Here is a 23,121-nt window from a genome sequence, read left to right as displayed (position 1 = left end):
GCAGGAAAATACTGTATTTCAGTTTGTGGAAGAAATACATAAAGCTTGTTTCCTCTCTCCTTACAAAAAACACTATGATTTCAAAAGAATAGTCAACAAATACATAAGGAACTGAAGTCCATGTGTTACTATGTCTAAACAATCTGACCTGTTCATGGAATTGTATTTGAAATAGCTCCCCTTTGTTTTTGAAAACATTTATAAGAAAGAAAAATGAAGCAGAAAAATCCCTATTATTCCTGACAACAGCAATAACAGCAATGCATTACAAATTCCATATTCCTACTAATAGCAATACATTCCAGAAGGAACAGAAACCAGGAAATTACATTGTCAATGTTAAAAATAGTTGTTTTGCCCTAGAATTAATAAGTATTTCTGTTTACAACTACTTTAAGGAGAATTAAAATGCATTATTTTCTAAACAAAGTTGAGAAATAAACCTGGAAAATCAATGAGATCATTTTAATTAACAATACTTTTAGAGTTATATAGTTAATGAAGTGAGTAACTGTGGGAACTAGGATAGGAGAAAAATTCAGTTGAGTAATATGACAGATGCCGTAATGAATACCGTGCTCAAAAATAACACAATATACTAGCAGTTCTGCAATTAATTAGCATTCACATACATCAACACATACCCCCTATTTCTCCCTTCCTTAAGGTATGGTTGATTAAGGCTCATATTTTGTTGGTGATAACATTCAGTTATAGCACAGGACCCTAAAAACCATTTTCCTAGATTGAACAAAATCGTAGAAATCATATGGATGCAAAGCTCCATTATGAAAGGCTAGACATCACCCCCCTGCACTTTGAACAGGATGGGATCTTGATGCAATAATGTGTCAGTTGGTCTCCACATATTTCTGTAATATAGCAGTCATAAAAAATACCTATTTACATTACTTGCTTGGTATGTTTTATTTTTGCAGATTTATTAAATATTGCACTGTATCTCTCCTCTATGAGTTTCTGCCACAGTCTAAAAATAGATGAAGGATTAGTCAGAAACATTTTCCTGCTTTTTAAGCTCTTCCCAACATCTGTGCAAAATCCTTTACTGTGAGTCCTACCTAAGCCTCTGTAGTTCTGTTGAAAAATACTAGAATGCTGTGAACTGAAGGACAGACATTTTCAACTGAACATCACGCAACTAATTCTATTTCATAAAACATAGGAACAAAAAAAAAATATTGAATAAAACACATTTAATTTCAAATTAGCAAAACAAATTGATCCTTGGTCGAATATGGTATTTTAATATGTCGCAGAAATATTTTGTTTTGCCTTACAGGTTCTTTTCAAATATAACTAATGATTTTCCAGATATTCTAATAATTAGCTAACATTCTCACACTACATTATTAGTCTTCTCGGTGCCTCTCTTTTTTTGCATTGCTTAGCTTCTTCCTTCAGATTCCAGGGTTTGGTATGGCTTTTCTGCCTACTAAGTGAATAATATATGCTCCTTTAATCCTTGCATCTCAGTTACTAATTCCAGGAGTAATTTTAATTTACAGGTTAGAGTAAAACTTTTTGTTTACTGGGAGAAAAAGGAAAAGAAGGACGTATTTTCTTGTCTAATTGCTCCAAATATTAAAACGCAGCAGTGCTCTTTATACCATATCAGTTTCTCGTCTTGTCAGTAGTTACTTTTTATTAATGCCTAGCACACTGAAATGTCTCTAGTCAAAAACAGTCAACATAAAGAAGCTCTGCTTTACAGGCTAAGAATCAAAATTTTGATTTTACAGATACTTGGATATAAATAATCACAGAGAAGTTGGTATCCAACCTAATAGTAAATTTAGCAACAGAAAAACACTATTTAAATGAATAGATCAATCTTGAATAATTCAACTCTAAATACACTGAAACTGCTTAATGCAGTATGCCTTCTTTTATGGATCTGGTAGTTTACAAATCCACTACTCTGGAAGAGGCTTTTAGCTTTTATCCAAAATCCTTTGAATTTTTGGGACTTTTCAGCTGACTGCCATTTCTTTTGGTGATGTTCTATGTGTTACATACAAACTCATGGCATATTCTGAGCTCCTGCACAAATTACTCTCTTTTCCCTACTATACTGGTAGCACTCTAAGCTACTGTACTACATATTCACTGCACATTCTTTGACCTCTTTAATTGGCAAGGACTGGATTCCTTACAGTAACACAGGTCAAGACTGAGAGTCTAAGACTTTTACAGCAAAGAGAATATTTTCAAGGTTAAGGGTTGAAGAAACAGCTGTTTAGTATGACTGTGTACTAATCTCAAGCATCTATCAATACTAATTAATAATACAGCAAGCAAATTAGTTCACTTGCATATAAAGCCTTCACACTTTCATCAGCAACTGGTGGAGAGAGCATAGGATTTCAGAATGGGACTCAGTTTACAGTAATTATTGGAAGCTGACTCAGTATTTAACCTGGGGCATGTTACGGAATGATGAAAGGCAATGCATCTTCAAATGTGAGGAATGGGAAGGTTCTTTCTTCTTTTTCCTTCGAAGTGATCTTTTGTTCAAAGTTTTGCTTCTTCTGCACAACTTTCATGTATTAATAGTCTGCAGCACCAGTGAAAGCCAGGGGGTTAATTGGTCTATTTTAAATATTCTTTGAAAGAAATGCTAATGACAATGAACACAATAAAAAAAGAGCTGAGTCTAAAAATATTTTTTTAAAAAAGTTTTTGATGTGAAGAAGGATGCTCAGTCAAGAAAAAACTAAATGAGAGCCATGATGTTGATTTTTCAAAATACTTTTTAGTTGTATTCTGTCGAATAAATTGCAGTTTCTGTTTTTCCAGGGCAGCAGAATGTGGACTGATTATGTGCAAAGAAGCAATATTTAGTCAGTAAACAGTTCTGTAATTCTTTGATTTTAATTTATCAGCACTCATTCTTGCTCAGATATTTCAAATGTAGCAACACATCAAATAAAATTTTCTACTGTTCACATGTCAAAAGATGCTAACACTGATAAATCATCTATCATCAGAAAAAGGCTTAAAGTGCAAATAACAAGTTTTTTTTTTCCATAATATAAAAATAACATTACTAGGACCACAAACCTATGTTCTGTCAACAATGTAACTAACACAATATGTAAGAAAAGGTCTTACCTTGTTTTAAGGATATTCAGAAACTGCAAAATTTCTGAAAACTGTATCAGTCTAAGGGCTCTTAAAAATCTTAAACCTGCAGTAATGAGAGAAAAAAAAAAAAAAAAAAAAGCCCTCCAGTAAAGGATAATTCAAAATATAACAACATTTCATTTCATTTACAATGACAATGATCAATGAAATCAACATAGGTAGCATACAAAATACCAAATACCTTTGAAATGTTCTTCCATATTTAAGGGTTCCAAGTTCCTTACCACGTCTTTTTCAAATTGTTTTACACTTTATTAATAGCTGACATATCCTACCAGAAAGCCTTAGTTTACATAGGAAGCCATGGGAGGACACATACAGGCTGAAAGCTAAGGGGAAAAAAACATCACTAGGGTTCTGTTGGTAGTTTTAGTGCACATCCTTCTCTTCCAGGCTGTCAGAGACACATGGGGATCTGAAAGTCAGTCCTCCAAGCTCCCATATTGCTTAGTGAGAAATGAGATTATGGGCAAGAGATATGATAACCTGGATAGAAGAGACTGTGTATATGCCTGATTAAATTGTTAAATCTTAATGACGTAAAATATTTTATTTTAATAATGCTCCTTATCTCTACCCTAATTTCCAAAAACTCTAGCAGGAGAACAGAGGTATGACACATTCTCTCTTAGAATCAACAAATCTGATAAAACTCTTTCCATCAGACTATAACTATAGGAATAAATTACACTGACCATTAAATAAGCAATTATATTTACAAAGAAATAGCATTTTTGTGTTGAAATCAGGTTGCATGAATAGTAATGCCCAGACAACTGCAAAACCAGTGAGATATACAGTGTGGCAAGAGAACATACTACAGAAGATTAAGAGCTTAAATTATTAAGAGAGCCTTATGGTGATAATAAATAACGTGGTTGCAGTTCTTTGGCATATAAAAGTACATTGTGTATTATATACATGCACAGCTTATAAAACTAAAATAAGGCTTTGAGGATAATTTTTATTGGACAGTACAGCCAAGAGTTACATAAAAGTTGTGTAATGTGGTATTGTGAGTATTACAGTTTGGTCTAGGTTCTTCTAATACTTACCCTTTACTGACATTTATTTTAACCACTTCCAGTGCTATAAAACACTTATTTATTTCTATAAACTTAAGGAAAGACAGGTCCTGGAAAAAATATAAACCTGGTCACAACCTTCATCATCTCAGTAGAGACAAGATGATCGCCTCAAGAGCAAAGATGCATGTGGCAAAGTCTTGAAATCATGGCTTTATTTCTGCAGTACTCTTGGAAAGCTGTGCAATAAAATTTTTACTCTTGTGAAAGACTGGTAAGTAGCCTTATTAAGTAGCCTTACTAAGGCACATATAACAGAGTAGAAAATCACTTCTGCCTGTGTATTACGTGGCTATTAAGTTTCTTTCTAATTACTTACTGCAGGGAACTCTGCAGATTCTTTATAATTGAAAACTGAATGTGGAGATCTAGACAAAAGTCTGTATTATATTATCAGTTTGGATCATAGTATTGAAACTGTGAGAGTCATGTCCATCTGCCCCACTTGCAGTAGTTCCCACAGTTCCTACTTCTATCCAAAGAGATATGGCTGGACAGGGATGAAGAGCACCTTTACTAGCAACCCTAAACTTCCTCAGCTCTGTTCCACCCACCTATCTCCCTCACTTCTAGACTTTTTGAAAAAGTGCCTGTTGGGAGAAAAACGCTTCCTTTCAAATGCTTTGCATTGCATATGAAGTTAATTAAATGGTCAATTACCTATTAAAATGCTCCAAAAAGAAGCCTGAGAAACATGAAAGTTAACCATGAAATTTCTATCTCCAAACGCTACCAACACCTAACACAAATTTTAGTTGCTGAGACATCAAATGATAGAACAAAAAGACTATGGCTTCAATGTAGTTTTTGTGGAAGAAGAAAATCATTATGGATTTAAAAACAAACAAACCAAAAACCTTGTAAGAGTTTACAATCACCTTGTAACCTCTGTATCTTGTCTAGGATGGCGCTTGCGGGTCTGTGTTTTATAGCTAAAGGAATTATGACATGGAAAGGATCAAATTTTGATCTTCAGAAACCTCAGTTATTACCTGTTTTGTGTGGTTCAAATATGAAGAACAAAAATGAAATGAAAATAGTAGTTGCCCCTGTGATTATGCCAAATTCATTAAAGTATACTACTCCTTTCAAGACAAAATCAGTTCTGTTATTAAGTTCCTGTATGCTATTTTAAATTATTTTCTATACTTACTATCTTGTAAATAATCTGAGTTCCACCATCCTAGCAAGAAAGTTGTATTTAATAAAAATCTCTTTCTATGTTCATAGTATCACACATGACAAGGCATAAGCTCTATTAAAAGGCACCAAGAAAAGGCAGACTCTCTACATAAAATATTTAATTAGCTTTTGTAGAAATATGAGTCATGTTAGAAATATTGAATTTTTGTATTTATTGTAAAATATATTCTATATTAGTCAAAAAAGTGCTCTGATAAATTAATACGTATAGAAATTAAGATTCTCTTTGTGACTATATACCTTTAAAGCCTATAAATATTATGTATTTCAAGTATTTCCAAAGCCCATTAAAATTACATTCTCGGTTTTGCTTCAAAGGACATCTAAAGGTATTTTTAATTAAAAACTCTTTGGAATATAATATTCTTTCTGGCTACGTAGACATCACCTCACATAAATATCATTAGCAAAATGAACACTGCAGGAGCACTTTTTTTTTCCCTGACAGTCAACCGTTCCTGACCAGGTGCTGAACAAGTACAGTCTGCCTCAGTGTCACAGTGTTAGGGTATTTGATTTAGTAATTAATCTACTGGTTCACTTCTGAGCTTTATAATCCCCTTCAGTAGAAAATCTAGCCAACTGATGGCTTTAAAATCCATTTGACGTTGTCTCATGTTACAGTCAAGGAGAACCTGGGTCAGAAGGAAACAAGCATGCAAACAGCATTCTTAGTATAAACCATGGTGAGAAAGGCACAAAGTTTGTAAATAGGGCCAAAAGGCTTACAGTTGAACAGGGTAGAAGCCTGTTTAAAGAATAAAATCAGAAATATTCTTAAGATCCAGAACACTGTAAAAAAGAGCTCAGAAAGTGATGTGAACAAAACACAAAAGAGGAATAGACAATGGTAGAGCTGATAGGTTAGGGTAACCTTCTTTCCAGGTACTCATGGTATCTTGCTCTCAGGGGCTGAGCACATCAGCAGCAATTAGTTCAGTGTTAGCAAGTGAAACCCACTATGCCTATAGTGTTGACTCCCCAGCACTATTCACACAATAGCCAACTAAAACAACACTACATAATAAAAAAAAAGCCAACAACCACTTCTGACTCCCAGAGATGCCTATCTCCTAAAATTCAATACCCTGTATTTAGATATGAAACATTGACATATCCATATCTTTCAGGCCAATTTTGAGGGGTTACTAAGAGAGGCCAAATACCCCTCAAAAAACTTAAATCAATCTTAAATATTAGAGAAATCAATTATCTGTGCAAAAGGAAACAATATGCTCTGTTAAAGTACTGGGGTAGATCTAGAATACAACAGTATTTTTATTCATTTTACTACATAGTTTTTCAGTTCTGTGAGTTGCAAATACTCTCCAGCTATCACATTTTGACTCTTTATTAAGGAGCTAGAGGAATGAAAGTTTTAAACCAGAATGGTGATATAAACATGGCCATGTGCCAGTAGAAATGCAATTACAGTAGAAAATTATTTTATCTATAGAGATTGCAGCAAAACAAACCATGTTATTTTAAGCCTTATTTTATTTTACATTCTTAAAGGTGCCACAATATGGTATTTTCCTGTCTGTCAGACAGGTTTGCAGTCTGTCGGCTGAACTGATGCTTTCCACTGGATTAATCTACAGCATTAGGATTACCCATAAATTATAAACCTCAAAAAAAAAAATAAATACAATTTTAAATCTACAATAGGGAAGAGGAGGCAATCACTATAACTAAACTTTCTTGTCTTTAAAGGAGAGGTCAATCTACCAAAACACCATCAAGCATTGTATTATTTCTCATCACTGAGACACAGCCCCTTTCTTATTTCCATATGTTGCTTTTCCTGTCAATAGCAAATCCCAAACATTGATATAAGGATTCAATCCACAGAAATTCTGTGTATCTTTTTTTTTTTTTTTCCCCTGACAAACCATTCACCCATTCACCAGACCCTATGAATGGCTACCTCTATATTTGACCATATGGTTTAATGAAGACTGAAAAAACCAGAATCCATATTTATGATATCTGAATCTTTTCTGAGACGCATATAACAAGGGGGAAAATTTTAGGATGCAAAATAATCTTATCTTGAATTCACACAACAGCCTTCACACAATTAAAGAAAGCAATCTGTGAAGCCATGCCCTGTAGCTCAGTCTGAAAATTAAAGTTCAAAGAATGATACAAGAAATAACATGGGACGAAAATAATCTGCCATTCCTTGGATGCAACACAGCCAAAATATTTTTATACACTTCCTTGCCTCTCTTATGCAAGTGTACAAGCAAGGAAAACAGCATACAGCATGAAAAAAGAACAATATCCTATGAACCAGGACAGTAAAACTGCATCAAGTTCAGAATCTACATAATTTGTTTACTAATTCTTTTCAAACTTGTTGATAAAGCTCTCTGCTGCACATTTTTGAAATTCAAAATAGTAACAGTGGATCTAAAAAGAAATTCTTAATAACTCCACCATTGCAGATTACCACATTCCATCCTTCAATAAAAATTATTACCTGGTGAATATTGAACACCTTTGATGGGGTACTGAAGATTGGGGCACATTACAGCATGTGAGTTTGGAAAGGAATTTTTCCTATAAAGCAAATTAAATATTCTAGCATTATTTTGAAGTGGCAAAATTAAATACAACACCTTTTAGAAAAGAATAACACTAGCACCAGAGACAGAATCACAAAGTACAGTTCTGAACAAAAATTTTAGAGTTGCACCTTACCCCAATACGAGCCAACCCTATAACAAGACACCAAGGAGTTTCGAAAAGTTTGTTGCTCTTCCTTTTCAGGGCTATTATGTCCCACTTTGACACGATATCCATTTTGGAACAATTCTCCAAGAGATTTTTTACGCCTCCTAGTACTTTTGTAAGTTTCTGTACGTATGCCCCCCGAAGGGTTTGAATAGACTAAAATCTTGCTGGAAATCATTACTACGTATCTTCAGTTGCAGGAGCACTGCACATAAGTTTTCCAGTCTTCAGTCACAGCATCCACTAATAGCGAAGGCAGTCATATATTTACCCTTCTTTTTGCTAATTCAGTATCAACACGGAGAGACAGTTCAGAGTTCTCTTTGGAAGCAGATTTATTTAAGTGGACACAGGATAATGCAAAGTTCACCTTTACACGTTGTTACCAAAAGATAATTCAGTATAATCTAGTCCATTTCTGTTAGCATGAAACAAGCAGAATTAATTCAAATATAAAACTCAGTCTCACGAAACAGACTATCACAAACTGAGTGAACAAAACAAATCACAGACGCAGGCAAACAGTGCAGATGCTCCTCTGATCCATGATGTACTAGAGCTTAAAAGCCATCTTCTATCCGGATATTACCACATAAGCTTCTTTCAGATACACCAAAGAACCACACCCATGGATCCAAAACACACAAATGTGATGCTGTTCACTTGGAACGAGCAGGTACTCTCATAAAGAATATCGTTGTAGTTCATGTACACAAAGGGAATTGTTTACTGTATATTATTGTCTTTGGCTCTTTACATATCTGTCTTTCAATTAAAGCTAGTATGTAAAAGGCAGAGGTCACATAATCATCTAAATCTTACAGGATTTATCCTAGATGAAATAAAAAAAAAACCCAAGCACAACAACCCTTCATCTAATCCCAGTTCATGACAGCTGTATTACTGAATGAAAAACAAAACACAACAATTTAGCCATCATGCAACAGTACAAAGAATAGAGAACATTAGTCCTCTCAAGCAGGCTTGGTCTGTGAATATTCACAAAATTCAATTTTTGCTCAGTCAGTGAGGTATTACCTTCCATGATGTTATATGCTTTCTTAGTCAATTTTCCTGCTTTCAGCATAACACAAACTTCACTGTGAAAAGCTATCTTTATTTCAAGGAATATGCATATCATTCCTACTTTTCATCCTTAGAGGAGATATGAACATGTCTATGACAAAAATAGAGCAATCCCATCTGGAGTACAATGCAAAGCAGACACAAAAATAGACTTTACCGTGTCCTCATAGAAAATGCACAGGATCTCAAAGCATTTTGGAAATGTTATTGAGATGCCACGTCAACTACAGAAATGGTGAGAACAGTACACACAATTTTCAAATTATAAGTAATATGCAGTGAATGAATCACAGGCAAACCACTTCCGTGACTCCTTTACACTATGTTCTGAAAAAAAACCTGGTCATGTTCTCACTGGTCACTTTACCAAAGTTCCACTGAGTCTAGCAGGAATATTTTTGATTCTACACGTGCGCATGCAGACGTATATATATATATATCTGTAAGCACCTGACTCCTTCCTACTTGCTTTTTACCATATAATGCATACTATTTTTCTCTCTTTTTGTATTTAATCTTGAATAGTACTATATTCTTGTTTTTATCCAATCGTGAACTTAGCACAAGTGTACTTTGTACTCCGTATAGCAAAAGTTTTGGTACATAATCTAGCTTGTGAACCTAGAACATCTCTAAAGGAAACAATACCCAAGTAATATATAGCAAAAGCCAATCTGCTTAGTTTACATCATCTATATTGTGGCTTTAGTAATTGACAGAATTCCTTTAACCCTCTCAGCTCCCTGGCTGAGCCAGATTTTATCAGCTTTCTCCCTTTTTCTGTGAGTGCACTTCTAAATCTGCTGCATACATCAAAATCTTAAAACATTAATTGACAATTGGAAATAAACCTAAATAAATTGGTTCAACAAGTTAAAATCTAAATTTCAGCATCAGCAGGATGAGCACATATTGTGCTGAGAAGCACAATTCAGCATCATAGACAGCGTCACACAAAGATGTTTGTATTACTTTCCTGTGCAGAAGTTTTAGCTTTCCAATGGAATGTTTTTTTTAGCATTTTGTTCTACAATCTGATCATGCAAGACAGCTTGTTGCTTCCAGTGAGAGAACAGTTCTCTATCACCTACCTTATCTACCCATTACATGGTCAAATTTTTCATATTAGATTTTAAATTAATTACAGAAAATTGTTCTCTGTAGGTTTTTTCTTCAATTGTCAAGAGAACTACCTTTTAGATATCCCATCATTTAGCTCAGATGAGCACCTGAGTGAAAGTCTGAAGTCCAATTAAGCAGATGAAGATGATTTCATTTGGCAAATGGCAGTTTCCAGTGTTTCTCTACTTTTTCCTATCCCTCTGAAGGATAAAGTTGACAATATCCCAGTCTGAGGCAGACTTAGAACCGCTAAAATTCTGTGTTATCAGAAACACAGGAGATGCGTGCAATCTGCTCCGAAGTATTTACTGCAAACTAATCCACAGTTATTCTGTTCTAAAGAGTCCTAGGATGACTTGTTAAAACCTATTACACCTTCAGTGAACCCAAGCCACTTAAAGTATGTTATGACTTAAGTTTTCCATATTTTCCACAGAAGTGCAACCTTAGAGCATATCACTTTGTGACCCTCCCTTAATATACCATAAAAATGGATTGATATAGTTATGGAGGCACTGCTACCATAAAATTACAACTTGCTTTCAAAGTCCATCCAAATGTGAAAGTATTAATCTAAATATGCAGGAGAAGAAAACAAGAATTCTCAGCAGCTGAGCTCTGCTTTACCTTTGGCTATGCAGGATCTAGGTGCATGCTATACCATATTACAAGACTGGAAGGGAAGAACACATCTTTGGCATAGACAGTTAATGTTCTTTTCCCGTGGGTGGACAGCTGGAATTGGTGATCTTAGGGGTCTTTTCCAACTGTGACAAATCTATGATTCTGTGATGTACTGGGTAGAAGCGGGTATCAAATTTTCTCCTCTACAGCACAGGTTAGACAGGGATGACTGCTTTTCTGTGTTTTTGTAGAATACTATGTGTTTACAGTTGTCACCAAAAGCACAATCTAAAAAAAAAACCATGAAACACAGGGAAACCTGCTGTAGAGAAAAAATAACTTTTCTTGCTATATGCAGTGACCATTTTTTCCATCAACATTTCTTTTAAATTTATTTTACAGTAAGGCAACACAGAATGTTCCCCATGTATCTTTCAAGTTGCTACTTCTGAAACTACCATGTCTAAGGCACTGTTGTACAAGAAATGACCCTTAAAATTTTAATTGGTCCCATTTCAAAAAGGGTAAAAGCATTATTAATACAAATAAAAAAAAATTCACTGGATGGCCAAGAGCTACTTTTTGCTACAGCTTTGTAGCATTGTCTGTGACTTATGACAAAACCAGAACAATCTCATGTCCGTTCTGCCAAGCACTTAACACACATAAATCTCACTAACTTAGAACTTAAATTTACAATGCAAAATTAAGTTCCTGAAGTAATGCATGTAGTTGCATTACAGCTATTAAACCATTTTCAGAAAGTGTAGCATGAGCAATAACAAAAAAAGTCACTATATATGTAAACATCAATTCTGCTGCTTTATACCACTTCAGGCAATGACTACGTCATGTTCCATAAGAGATGTGAGGAACACCCAGTCAGCATCATATTTTATAAAGAAAGTATTACCCCACCAAACTGATGGTGGTGTTATTTATTTTTCTTTTAACAATTTTGTCTTAAACATTTTTTAAACAAGAAGTTGCAAGCATTATGGGAAGGATACTATTAATACTTAGATAATGGAAAACAGCTAGGGAGAAATGGAATTTATCAATCTCTCATTTTTCTATTTTTAACTTACAGTTATGTAATCTTCTCTAGATATTGAGTCCATATTCAAGAAGCATGCAAAATATGCCTTTTTTAATTCCTTGATTTCTGGACAATAATGGGACACTTTACTGATGATGCTACTAAAATCAAGATGAGCCTTGAAATAAGAGGTTACACCTCAGTAAGCTAACCTTGCAGAGAAGTGAAAAGCTGGGAACTTGGGGTTTCTTTTTCAAAGCACTTAATACAACTCAATATAAAGCAGTTTCACTTCCTGAAGAATGACAAGTTTGCATCTTGTATAATTTTCCCTGGCATTCATCAGGAACAAATTGCACGAAAATCAGGAATATACTATTCTGAGAGGCTGTAACCATGGGGTAGGACAAATTATAAGAACAAAGGCAAAGGAAGGACAAAGGCCAGATCTCAAGCCTGACTCATGCTGCAGGACACTGGTTTAAAAAAAGACTTGCAATTCTGCCCGTCTTTGCTCCTGTGAGTCACAAGGCACAGGTTGTAACCACCAGAGAAACAATAAGCACACTGTGAAATAAGACTTGAAGAGGAGTCAACTATTTCAGTTCTAATCAACTGGTATGATGTCATCTATCTTAGCCACTGAACTTTCTTTAGCCTTTGTATTGCATAATGCAAATATTTAAAGGATAGATGTGAGCAGCTATATGCATATATATTAATTATGAAAAATCAGTTATGAAAATGATACATCACAGAAGTCTATGTTGTTATGATCCCGGTGGAAAAGAAATAACTCAATTTTCTGACCAGATGGGTATCCAACTTCATAAAATATTTATGCCAGGCCAAGAGACATGATGAGAATGATTCTTTACCGTAGTTTAAATTTGTAACAACAAAATAATACTTCAAACCAGCTGTTGAATTAGGAATTTAGGCATAACATTTCACAGAAATCAAAGATTATGGTGTTTCAACTGCTTTTTAGAAATATAGATGTCATTTAGGTCCATACACCACTGGTTAGTGTCCCTTATTTCACCTCATGCCTGTACTAAAAAGTCATCTTCACCTATTCAATATTTTATCATGCTTAAATACAAACTGTGAAAACAAGTGTCAATTCAGCACTGAGGCTGAAGCAAGATTAAATCCAGGAAACAGACTAGCATTTAAACCTCCTTTATTCAAATTCAACTCAGACAGAAAATCTGCCGGTGACCTCCTTAGGGAGAAGCAAATTCTCAGGGAGTTTTGAGTGCACACAAATGCTTGAACTAGAAGGCCAATGTTACCAAATCACTAAGAATAGATACAGAAAATTTCTATGCAATATCAGAGTAGCTTAGAACCAGTGCCTCGAAAAGAAAATTCCTTAAGATGCCATTCCTCCAAATCTATGTATCATTTCCTAACATATTTCTTATAATTTCCACCTTGCACGCAATTGAGTATCATTTTCTTTTGATGAATTTCAAAGTTAAGAGTGAGCAGGATAGAATCCAGATTATTTGTTTTTATACAATATGTTTGGGGCTTTTTTTCTAGATATCTCTGCTTTTATGCTGACATCTACACTTTGCCCACAATGGGAAAGAAAGTGAAACAATGTAGAAGAATCTATCTTCGTGTCCCTGCCAAGGAGTGGGTGAAACTAGATGATCTTTAAGGTCACTTCCAACCCAAATAATTTCATGCTTCTATTAATACAAATTCAGTGTTAATACAGAATTTAAAAGAAAATAAAAGCTGGGATCACACACTACAAATTATCCCATCTCATTTGAATTTCTACCTTGCAATATTTTACATGTAGAAAGACTCAGTGTTTATTAACTGTCAGGCTATCATGATTTATATCGCCTGCCAACTGACCACTATAAAAGTAACTTTTTCTTAAGAGTCATCATTGTCCTAACCACATATCTAGCCATTACTGAACACTCCATTAACTATGCTTTAATAATAAGTATCAGAATTTTAAATAATTATAAAAAAATATAATCCATATATATACAATACAAATGTTAATGCATAATAATAAAAATATCCTAAGTAATAATTTAAGCATATAATTTACAAAGTGAACTTCTAAATAGTATATCTATAACCTATAGCAGCTTTCAAGTAACAGAAAATTGGTAAGAAAGAGAGAATGGCCTCAAGTTCTGCTAGGGAAGATTTAAACCGGATATCAGGAAAAATTTATTCACTGAAAGGGTTGTCAAGCATTGGACCAGGCTGCACATGGAAGTGGTTGAGTCACCATCCCTACTTAAAAGATGTGTAGATGTGGTGCTTATGTGTGGTTTAGTGGTGGACTTGGCAATGCTAGGTTAGTGGTCAGACTTGATGATCTTAAAGGTCTTTTCCAAACTAAATGATTCTATGATTCTCTGAAGTTGGATGTTGAATAGGAAAGGGTCACAACAGTTGAATTGTGAAAACAGAAAAAAAGTAATTAACTGCATTCAAAGAATATTAAGATTTTGTATTTAACCCACTGTGGGTTTTTTTCTTCTTCTCTGACAAGGCTGATAAGGCATTACATCCTTGAACTTTACTGGCTCACTTGATACACCTCAGAGAAAAGCATCCCAGATCAGAATTAAAAAGTGAGAAAACTGAAAAAATATGAAAGTAATATTCACTCTGACATCAGCTCACAGTGTACACCTGTGTACAAAAATTTGTACAGTTCTGAAGGAGAATGTCCCACACAGTAAGGGGTTGATCAAAGAAAAACATAACCAGCAATTAGGAAGATAATAAAGCTGGCAGATAATTTATACAGAGGAGCAAAGTAACTAGGTGATAATGAAGTAACAACCACTGGAGAGTTTTGAGTACTTCAGAAATCTCATAATACAGTAGACTAAACAATTTTTATCTCAGTCATCTTTCCTTATGAGGGACTACAACATTTTCTTTTTGATTATGCAGATTATTGTCTCCAGATATCCCTACCCGAGTGTAATGTATCTTGACATTGAACTTAACACTCAAGATACTAAATGGCTAGATCTTTTCAGCTAAGCCTCCCCAGTGATGCTACAATATTATTATCTCTAATAAAACCAGCACTCCATACAGGCTAATGCTGAAGAAAAAGCTGTGCACTAGGACTTGTCCCTGTGCACCTTCCTTCATAGAAGCTGATTTAAAAAGAAAGCAAAATAATTACCATCTATAAATCTACATCTATAAATCTACCATCTACAACTGAAACAAGAAACTACCTTTAGGAAAAAAAAAAACAAAACAAAAACAAAACACCAAACATATTTATATACTAGAAGTTTTACTTATGTAGAAAAGTTCATTTTTCTAAGTTTAAATACTATTTCTAAATTAAAAGTTTAGTAATTCTATTTTTTACTTTTATCTGCCATATTTTACAAGCAACAAATAAAAGAGCTGATAAAGTCAAATAGTTTGCTCTTCTAGTATTTCAGTTTTCTGACCTGACATAGCAATTAGGGAAATTTCATAAGAAAGCCTACTTCTGGCAAATGTGTGTGCAATTTTTAAGACAAGATAAGCTTAGACAGTTGGAATCTAAAATACCAAGAAAATTCTTTGGCTTCATATCTGTTTATACGTATCAAATCAGAGAAGTAAGAACAGTATGTAGATTTAGAGCAAAATGTGCCACAACTAACATAAGCGTCTATAAAATTTGGAAACACAAAAAAAGAATTAAAGCTAAATGCGTGAGTGAAAAAACGTGCACTCCGAAGTTTAGTAGCAGCTTATTGAACACTGCTCTGTGTTAAAAAGTTCCCTGGAAAAAGCAGCAGAAATATCCAAAAGCATGTACTTCTAAAGAGTGAGCAAGCACTGCCCTCTGAAAATCATTAGCTGTATTGGCAAAGAATTTCTGGCAATCCATCAGGTACACTACTGCAGTGCAAGTAGTTATGAAGGAGTCAATGACATTTCTGTGATGCAGAGAAATGTCCTTCCATTTATGGACCGGATTTTCTCTGTTGTGTTCTGTTTTATTTTATCATTTTATTATTTAGACTTTGAGATAGTATGATACTGAGCACTGCTGAATGTGGTAACAAGGTTAATGAATGCTAAATGACTGGGGGTCAGCACTGATTGAAGAATAGGTCCTGCATAATGTATACACGGACTCTATAAACAGAAGTACTCGAGAACCTTAGGCATTTGTGAAATTTATAGGAAAAAGTAGCAAACTATGAAAGATACTGCCTTCTTGACTTAAGTCAATGTTGCATGAAACTCTGCCAGATGGCATAAATATCCCTCAGCCCAAAACCTCAGAAAGAGCCTTAAACACTTTAGCTGGAAGAACACTTATCTCCATATCCCAAGTTTTCCTCCTCTGCATGTCTCCTAACTTTTTATGTCAAATTCTTGAAATTGCAAAAATTGAAGAGTAGATCAAGGAACAGACTGAGAAGGAATGTAGCATTTTCACAAACTATTATCCACCTAGATCTATCTTTTGATATGCCACACAAGCAGGAACATCAGAATTTTGCTTATATTGATACCTGAAGCACAGAAGCACAGGAAATAATCTTACCTAATCCAAATAGGGTTTTGGCCTATCAAGTGACGGTCAAGCAGTGCATCTAAATATTAATGAAGTTTTTTCCCTTCTGAGTTTGGAATTAGAAGAGTGAAAATCTTAATCAATCCTCTCATCTTTTCTTAAATTCATATATGTAAAGTCAAGCAAATGAGTTGCCCAAATATTATTAAAAGGATATGAATGATCTGGTTTACCATAACCTCCAGTCTCTGTTCAGTATTTAAGTTCATTCAGAGCTCTCTGATATTCAGTAAGACAAGCAGCTACACAAACTTCCTAAAGTCTCATGCAGGATTTCTAACTTCTAATCTTTCTAGTGAGATCCCAACTATCTTTGCATCAGTCTCAACAGGATTTGCTTATGGCTAATTCAGTCTTGTGAAAAGGTCAGGAAGAACATGGCTAAGTTGTTGGCTTTTTTAATTGCTTAAACCGCATAATGCATGTTTTATTAATTCCACATAAACCAGTCCTCATGCACCACCGAGCACACGAGACAACTGGTGCTGAATTAATGAGAGCTGCATGGACACCTCAGTACCTTTAGTCCAGGGCTTAGAAGACAAAAATAGATCCTTTAAGCTATGTTACAGAGGCTAGATGCTTAGAAATACAAAATGAACTAACGTTCATAAACTGTAACCAGAAATCATAAAACTTATGTTAAAAGTACCATGTTTCCATGTTCTGTGTATAAGGACTTCTGATTTGGGGCTTATGCAGATGTGAATAATATTACATATAAAGTATGAAATAGTGTAAACAACAAGCACTGAATATTCAAATTTGAGAAAAATCACTGCAACAACACTCAGATTCACTGTATAAAAAAACAGTTACAAATAAATCAGTGAAAGAAGGTATCAGGGGAAAAATCTACTGGATAATATATAACGAATACATTTAATGTCTAGAAGGTACTATACATGTTAACATATTATCTTTGAGTGAAGACATGACACTTTCAACTAGTCTTTTCAACTGTCTTTCACCTGACTTTTAAAGATAAGAAAAAATTAGTTTTAAAAAAATAAAAATTCTCTCATTACCATTCAGAAGAGCATGCAGGTTAGTTAGGTCCTATAGGTAGCTCAGGGAAATTTGGAAATCATCTGAGTAATGATAATGCAACGATCTTTTTGGACACTACAAGGACCATTTTTAAATGCCCCTCATGCAAACGAATACAAATGCTAGAAGATGGGAAAATTGAATTACAGGTTCCCTGAGCAGTTTGAGGGAGCTTCCTTCTTTTAGACCATTATTACACATTCTGTTAAAGACGTAACTGCACATTTTGGGTAGTCTTCATTTAAGCAGAAGGGACTTAATCACAGTCTGAAAGACCATTAAAATCACTGGAGAGCAAAAGAGCAGGCAGCAAGTAATTAAACTGATAATAAAAATTAGGGTAAAAAGAAAACATCTTGAGTGTTTTTTGTGGTTTTTTTTCACATAATATCCAGGTGTTGAGAGACCTATAATTAAAATGTCTCTTATTTTCAATGCAGTATGTAGTTGGTTAACATAGTTCATAAACTCTTCCTTATTTTTTAATTTTTTTGTTTGTTTTAAATGTAAAATACATATATATATACACTTTGTTTTGGACTTCTGTTTTTCTTTTTCATGGACAGTAAATATAATCAGTATTTTCACTTAAACAGCTTACATTTTTATTCTATAATGGCTTTTTTCTTGCCTGCCAAGATAGCCATGTAGATAACCCTTCCTTCAACGAGACAAACTCAATATTCTTTTGTGGTTATAATATTTAGAACTTGCAAAGGTATATTAATATTTTTCAGCAGATGTTTTTCATATGGACATTTACATGGTGTACACAAAACATAAAGTGCTTTAAAGCTGTATAAAATACACTTGCTTTGTAAGAAATATTGTAGAATTTGGATGTGTATCCAAAGTTGTCACCAACAGATGGCAGAAATGCACAATACTTAACCAACAAAATCATCTGAAATTATTGCAAATTTAGCATGCTAAGAAAGCATTAAATTATTATAAAGTTTTGGACCTCATAATTCTTCTCCTATGCTGGTATCCCTACAATTTAGTTATCAGAGCACTTTGTCTCAGTAGAACTAATGCCCTGCTCTAAGTTCCACTAAAACATACATTGTTACAAAAGGAATAAAATATTCTGCAGTTTCAAATATGTTTTCAAGCTGAGATGTTCTGTAGAAGTAAAAACAGTCTACAGAGTATTGAAACAAATGTTCTTTTCACAGAGGGTATTTACACCATCAACTTAACTATCTTAGTAAGAGACACTGTTTTTTCTCCAAAGCCATCTCTGTCTTTCCACAGAAGGAAACTGATTTTGCTCTCCAACTCAAAAAAATAGCTCAGTGTCTACTAGAGATGTTGGAAACAGTCCTCTCAGACCAAGAATTGATACTAAGACCACAAGCGCCATCCAAAATTACTTGTGCTGTACGTAACAGGAACTGGACAGAATTCAAGCAAGGACTGGAAAAAAAAGGATCCTGTCTTTTCCATAACTGCCTTAATCACCACAAAAAAAATATTTGTTCCCTATGCTGTGCACGTGTCTATGTTTGCATCTGTTGTCTGTCTTCCCCATTGTAAAGCTCAAATTATTTTCTGAAAAAAATTGCACAACTTCAGTAGCAGCACAGACTAATAGGAATATCAGGGAAGAAGGATGATGAAACAACCTTTCCTGATAGTAGAATCTACTAGAAATAAAACAGTTTAATAGACCTTTCCTATCTTTAATTTCTATGATGTAACAACATGAGACACTATCAAATGCATGCACTAGGCTTTATTTAAATCACTGTAGTTCTAAGGTTGATTGCTCCTCATTCACATGTACTTGTGAAGCCAAGATCATATTTTACATGTTTAATCTTCCTTTAACAATAGCATCCTGTCAAGGCAATTTATTCCAATAGTCTGCTCCTACAATTAGTATTTTCTTTTTCAGAAGCATACAAGTGCATGCCAAAATGTCAGTTATTTGAAACATCTTCGCTATTACAGAAGATGGAATAACAGTTTTAAGTAGTGTGTAGAATGTTTGCAAATCATTACTAAATACAACTAAAGATTCTAATTTGTTGCAGGGCTTTCCAAGCTATCCAAAGAAATTTGCATAATAAGAACTTTGTGTTTAAAAAAAAAATAAAAATAGAGACTATAAACAAGAAATCAAGAAAAAGTGACACTGATGTGATTTTGATATGATTAAAAGAGATGGAAATCCTTTAAACCCTATCAATAAATATATGTAAAATGCTTAATTTGGCCTGCAAAATGACAGAAATATTGAAAAAAACTATCCACTAGAAACTACTGAATAGGCAAACTCTTTCATTATTCCTATTGGTGTTAGTTATACTGCTGTGTCACCATGGGTCAGTCAATTATGCAATCGCTTTCACAAAGAGTATTCATCTCAAATAATTATCTCTTTGCCTCTTTCTCAAATGTTGCAGTTTTGCTGTTTTCTCATTTCAAATTCCTTTTATATGGATCCTATGATCCTAGTTCTTGCTCTTAAATAGCCTGCATCTCCAACTATTTCAAAGTTCTGGGAAACTCTGATATGTCACATTCAAGTGTGAAAATGTAACCCTTTCATTTGCATAATGAAAAGAATCTGGGATTGAGCTATATATAGTGAAATCAGTAATTTTCTTTTAAGCATAAGCCTTTTTTTAATTTACATACCTTCTTTTTCTATTAGATTTCCTACTCTACTGTAAAACTGCAGGACATTTTCTCCTTCAGAAAGCATTACTGCATTTTACATACATAACAGAAATATGTGATGAAGACAGTTATCTGTAATGATCTTTTCTGGCTGTTTTACTGTTTTCTTTGGCAGACTAATAACCACAGATCAATATAGTATGAACTCTAACACAGTTAGAATTTTATTAATCTCTCTTCAAACAATAGTAATTCATCAATAATTTTTGCATATTTGTGCTTCTGTATCAGGTTGATAATACTGTAAAACTATAAAATATCCTCTGTTTTATTTTCCTTTCTATGTGAAACATTTAAGATGACCACTATTCAGTTGTCAGGGACAATGAGTGCCTGAGTTTCTGGAGAAAGGGATCGTCAAATTGTGAGGTTTCGTATGTTGTCTAAAGACACAAAATTCACAATGTATGCCATTTTTGGTTCACAATTCGTGTTAATTTCATTGCTGATAATTATTCATGGCAATCCAGTTCAGTGAATGAATGGTCTGGATCACATACTCAGGTTGTAAGCTGAGACAATTACATCAAAGTCACCATTTTATTAAAAAAGTGTTTTTTTCTGACATTTCTGCTGAAATGGCCAACTCACTGCAAAAACAACCTGGGTAACATTCTTCTGCTTGCACAATGCCACAAGATGAAGAAATTCACCATCAAAATGAGCAAAGTTTCAGTATTTTTATAATAGTTATTAAAAGGAAAAATTATTTTACTTACCAAGCCAACTTCTGTTTAAATACACTGACACAAACACTGGTGGGACTGTGAAGAAATCTACTACTGAGTTAACTTCAAGCCAAAACCATAGCTTGTCATTGGCTGCTATGAACTGAAAAAAAAGAGGGGGAGAGATAAAAGAATCAGATAATGCTCATGGTAGTATGTGCGATATTGTCAATTCTAAAACATTACACTCCAGAATTTGCAGAGAAGTAAAGATGTTTTAGGTCAGTCCAGAAGTAACTACGTGTATCACTGGGAAGAAGTCTGTATTGCGCATAGCATGATAACCATATTGAGACTAAAAAGAAAGGTCTGACTAAGAGACAGATGTTTTATATAATGAGTTGTAAAAGCTGTGCTAAAAAACATTTTATCCACATTCAATAACAATGCATCAGTAATTTTAGAAAAGTGTTGGCAAGGATAAAATATTTCCAAGTATATCACTTTTGCTTAATCACACCAAAATGATGGTAGTAGTCTCATCATGAAATGCTGTTCACAGGTCTCCAAATGCATGATAGTTTACATTATCATCCATTTCATCCTATCCTGAGGTAATCACCAGAATGACTCCTACAAGGCATAATTCAGGACTGCAGCAGGTCTCCAGTCCCTCAAATTGTGCCACGGATGAAGTAATTTCTCTTACCCGATTATGCAATCAACCTAGGGAAATTGGCAAGTTTAGATGCCAAGAACATCATAGTTTGAACTTGCCTGTTCATCTATGTGCTTAAATAAGGTCAAACTACCATACACATTTAAGTGGTAATTAAAAACATATACTTTATATAAACGTGAAATAAAAATATAGAAATAAAGTTTAGTGCACCAGGAAGATACTTAACAGAGCTGTTTTACTCATATCTGTCCTATAACCTGGACTAGTGTATTTCAAAACAGTGAATTAAAGACAATATCCCTTGTCTTTCCTCCAGGGCAAATATCTGCATTCTCTTTTTTATCCACTTAATCTCCTTTCTTTAGAATTATTTTAAAACTTTAACCGAAAACATTTATGGAGCATACCAACTTTGTTGGAAGCCCAGACAAAAAATTGGAAAGGGAACTCTACTGATGTCAAGAATGTTGAAATCATACTTTAAAACAAGACAGACAACATGTGCAGCATTTGCCTCAGAGAAGACTCAAAACCCAAAATAAATTGACATTTTGTTAGCCTGTATTTCTCAGTATCAATGCTCCAGCACGGCAACTGATGAAAAATACCCAGTTTCAGCAGAAGTTTCAATTCCCTTTTGCTGAATGTAGAAGCAGTCAGAATGTTTGGAACTGGTAGCTTTTTAAGACATCAGATCAGTATTTTCGTAATCTGTTATATATGTTCTAGTCAGCATTTTATCTTTCCATAGGACACAACTTTTAGGCTTTCAAAGGGATAGTGTGTGTTATTCAACAATGAAAACAAAGTCTGTTGAAGACAAAAACCACACATACTTTTCTGTGGAAGTATTTAACAGTTATTAATTATAGGTAATTATTAACTAATAAAAGCTCATTTCACTACAGAAGCAATCCTATCATGCTTGAAGAGATATATTCTTCTAGAAGCACTAGCATAATTCTGTCGTTTCCAAAGGATTACTTCCATACTTGCCATCTCTCTGCCAGACCCTATTACTTGATAATGTGCTAACTCATGCAATTTGGGCTTAGTCTTCATCTGCAGTTTCCAGACTTCCCTTATAAATTCTCACATAGTTGGATACTTGCCAACAACAATTTAAAAATGAATATGTGTGTGTTTGAATACAAACATCTTCTAGAACTGAAGGTATGGTAATATTTGCATTACTTGATTGCAACATCATTTTGGGGAGAACAGATGGAGAAGGATGAGATTTTAAAGTATTTCTTGAAATACTTTGCCAGTGAGTCCTCATAGGAGATAACTATCAGAAAACCACTACAATAGCTAAAGTTATGAGATGCTTATTATATAACTAGCACATTGATTATAGCTCCAATTCTCAGATCCAC

At 34.2% G+C, this 23,121-nt stretch overlaps 1 protein-coding gene across 18 annotated transcripts in view; it reads right to left on the bottom strand.

Moving 5' to 3' along the window:
* KCNMA1 (potassium large conductance calcium-activated channel, subfamily M, alpha member 1) overlaps nt 1–23,121 on the bottom strand; it is a 447,141-nt gene that overhangs the window by 157,257 nt on the left and 266,763 nt on the right. For all 18 annotated transcript variants that reach the window (XM_010000727.1, XM_010000731.1, XM_010000726.1 and 15 more), the window contains exons 5-6: nt 21,112–21,223; nt 3,133–3,208 (exon numbers count right to left, since the gene is read on the bottom strand). In XM_010000727.1, the coding sequence (XP_009999029.1) occupies nt 3,133–3,208; nt 21,112–21,223 (188 nt within the window). The remainder of the gene's footprint in view (nt 1–3,132; nt 3,209–21,111; nt 21,224–23,121) is intronic.

The sequence above is a fragment of the Chaetura pelagica genome, unplaced genomic scaffold (assembly GCF_000747805.2).
Source record: "Chaetura pelagica isolate M959 unplaced genomic scaffold, ChaPel_1.0 scaffold166, whole genome shotgun sequence".
Taxonomy (NCBI): Eukaryota; Metazoa; Chordata; class Aves; order Apodiformes; family Apodidae; genus Chaetura; species Chaetura pelagica.
This window is presented reverse-complemented; position numbering and strand designations above follow the sequence as displayed.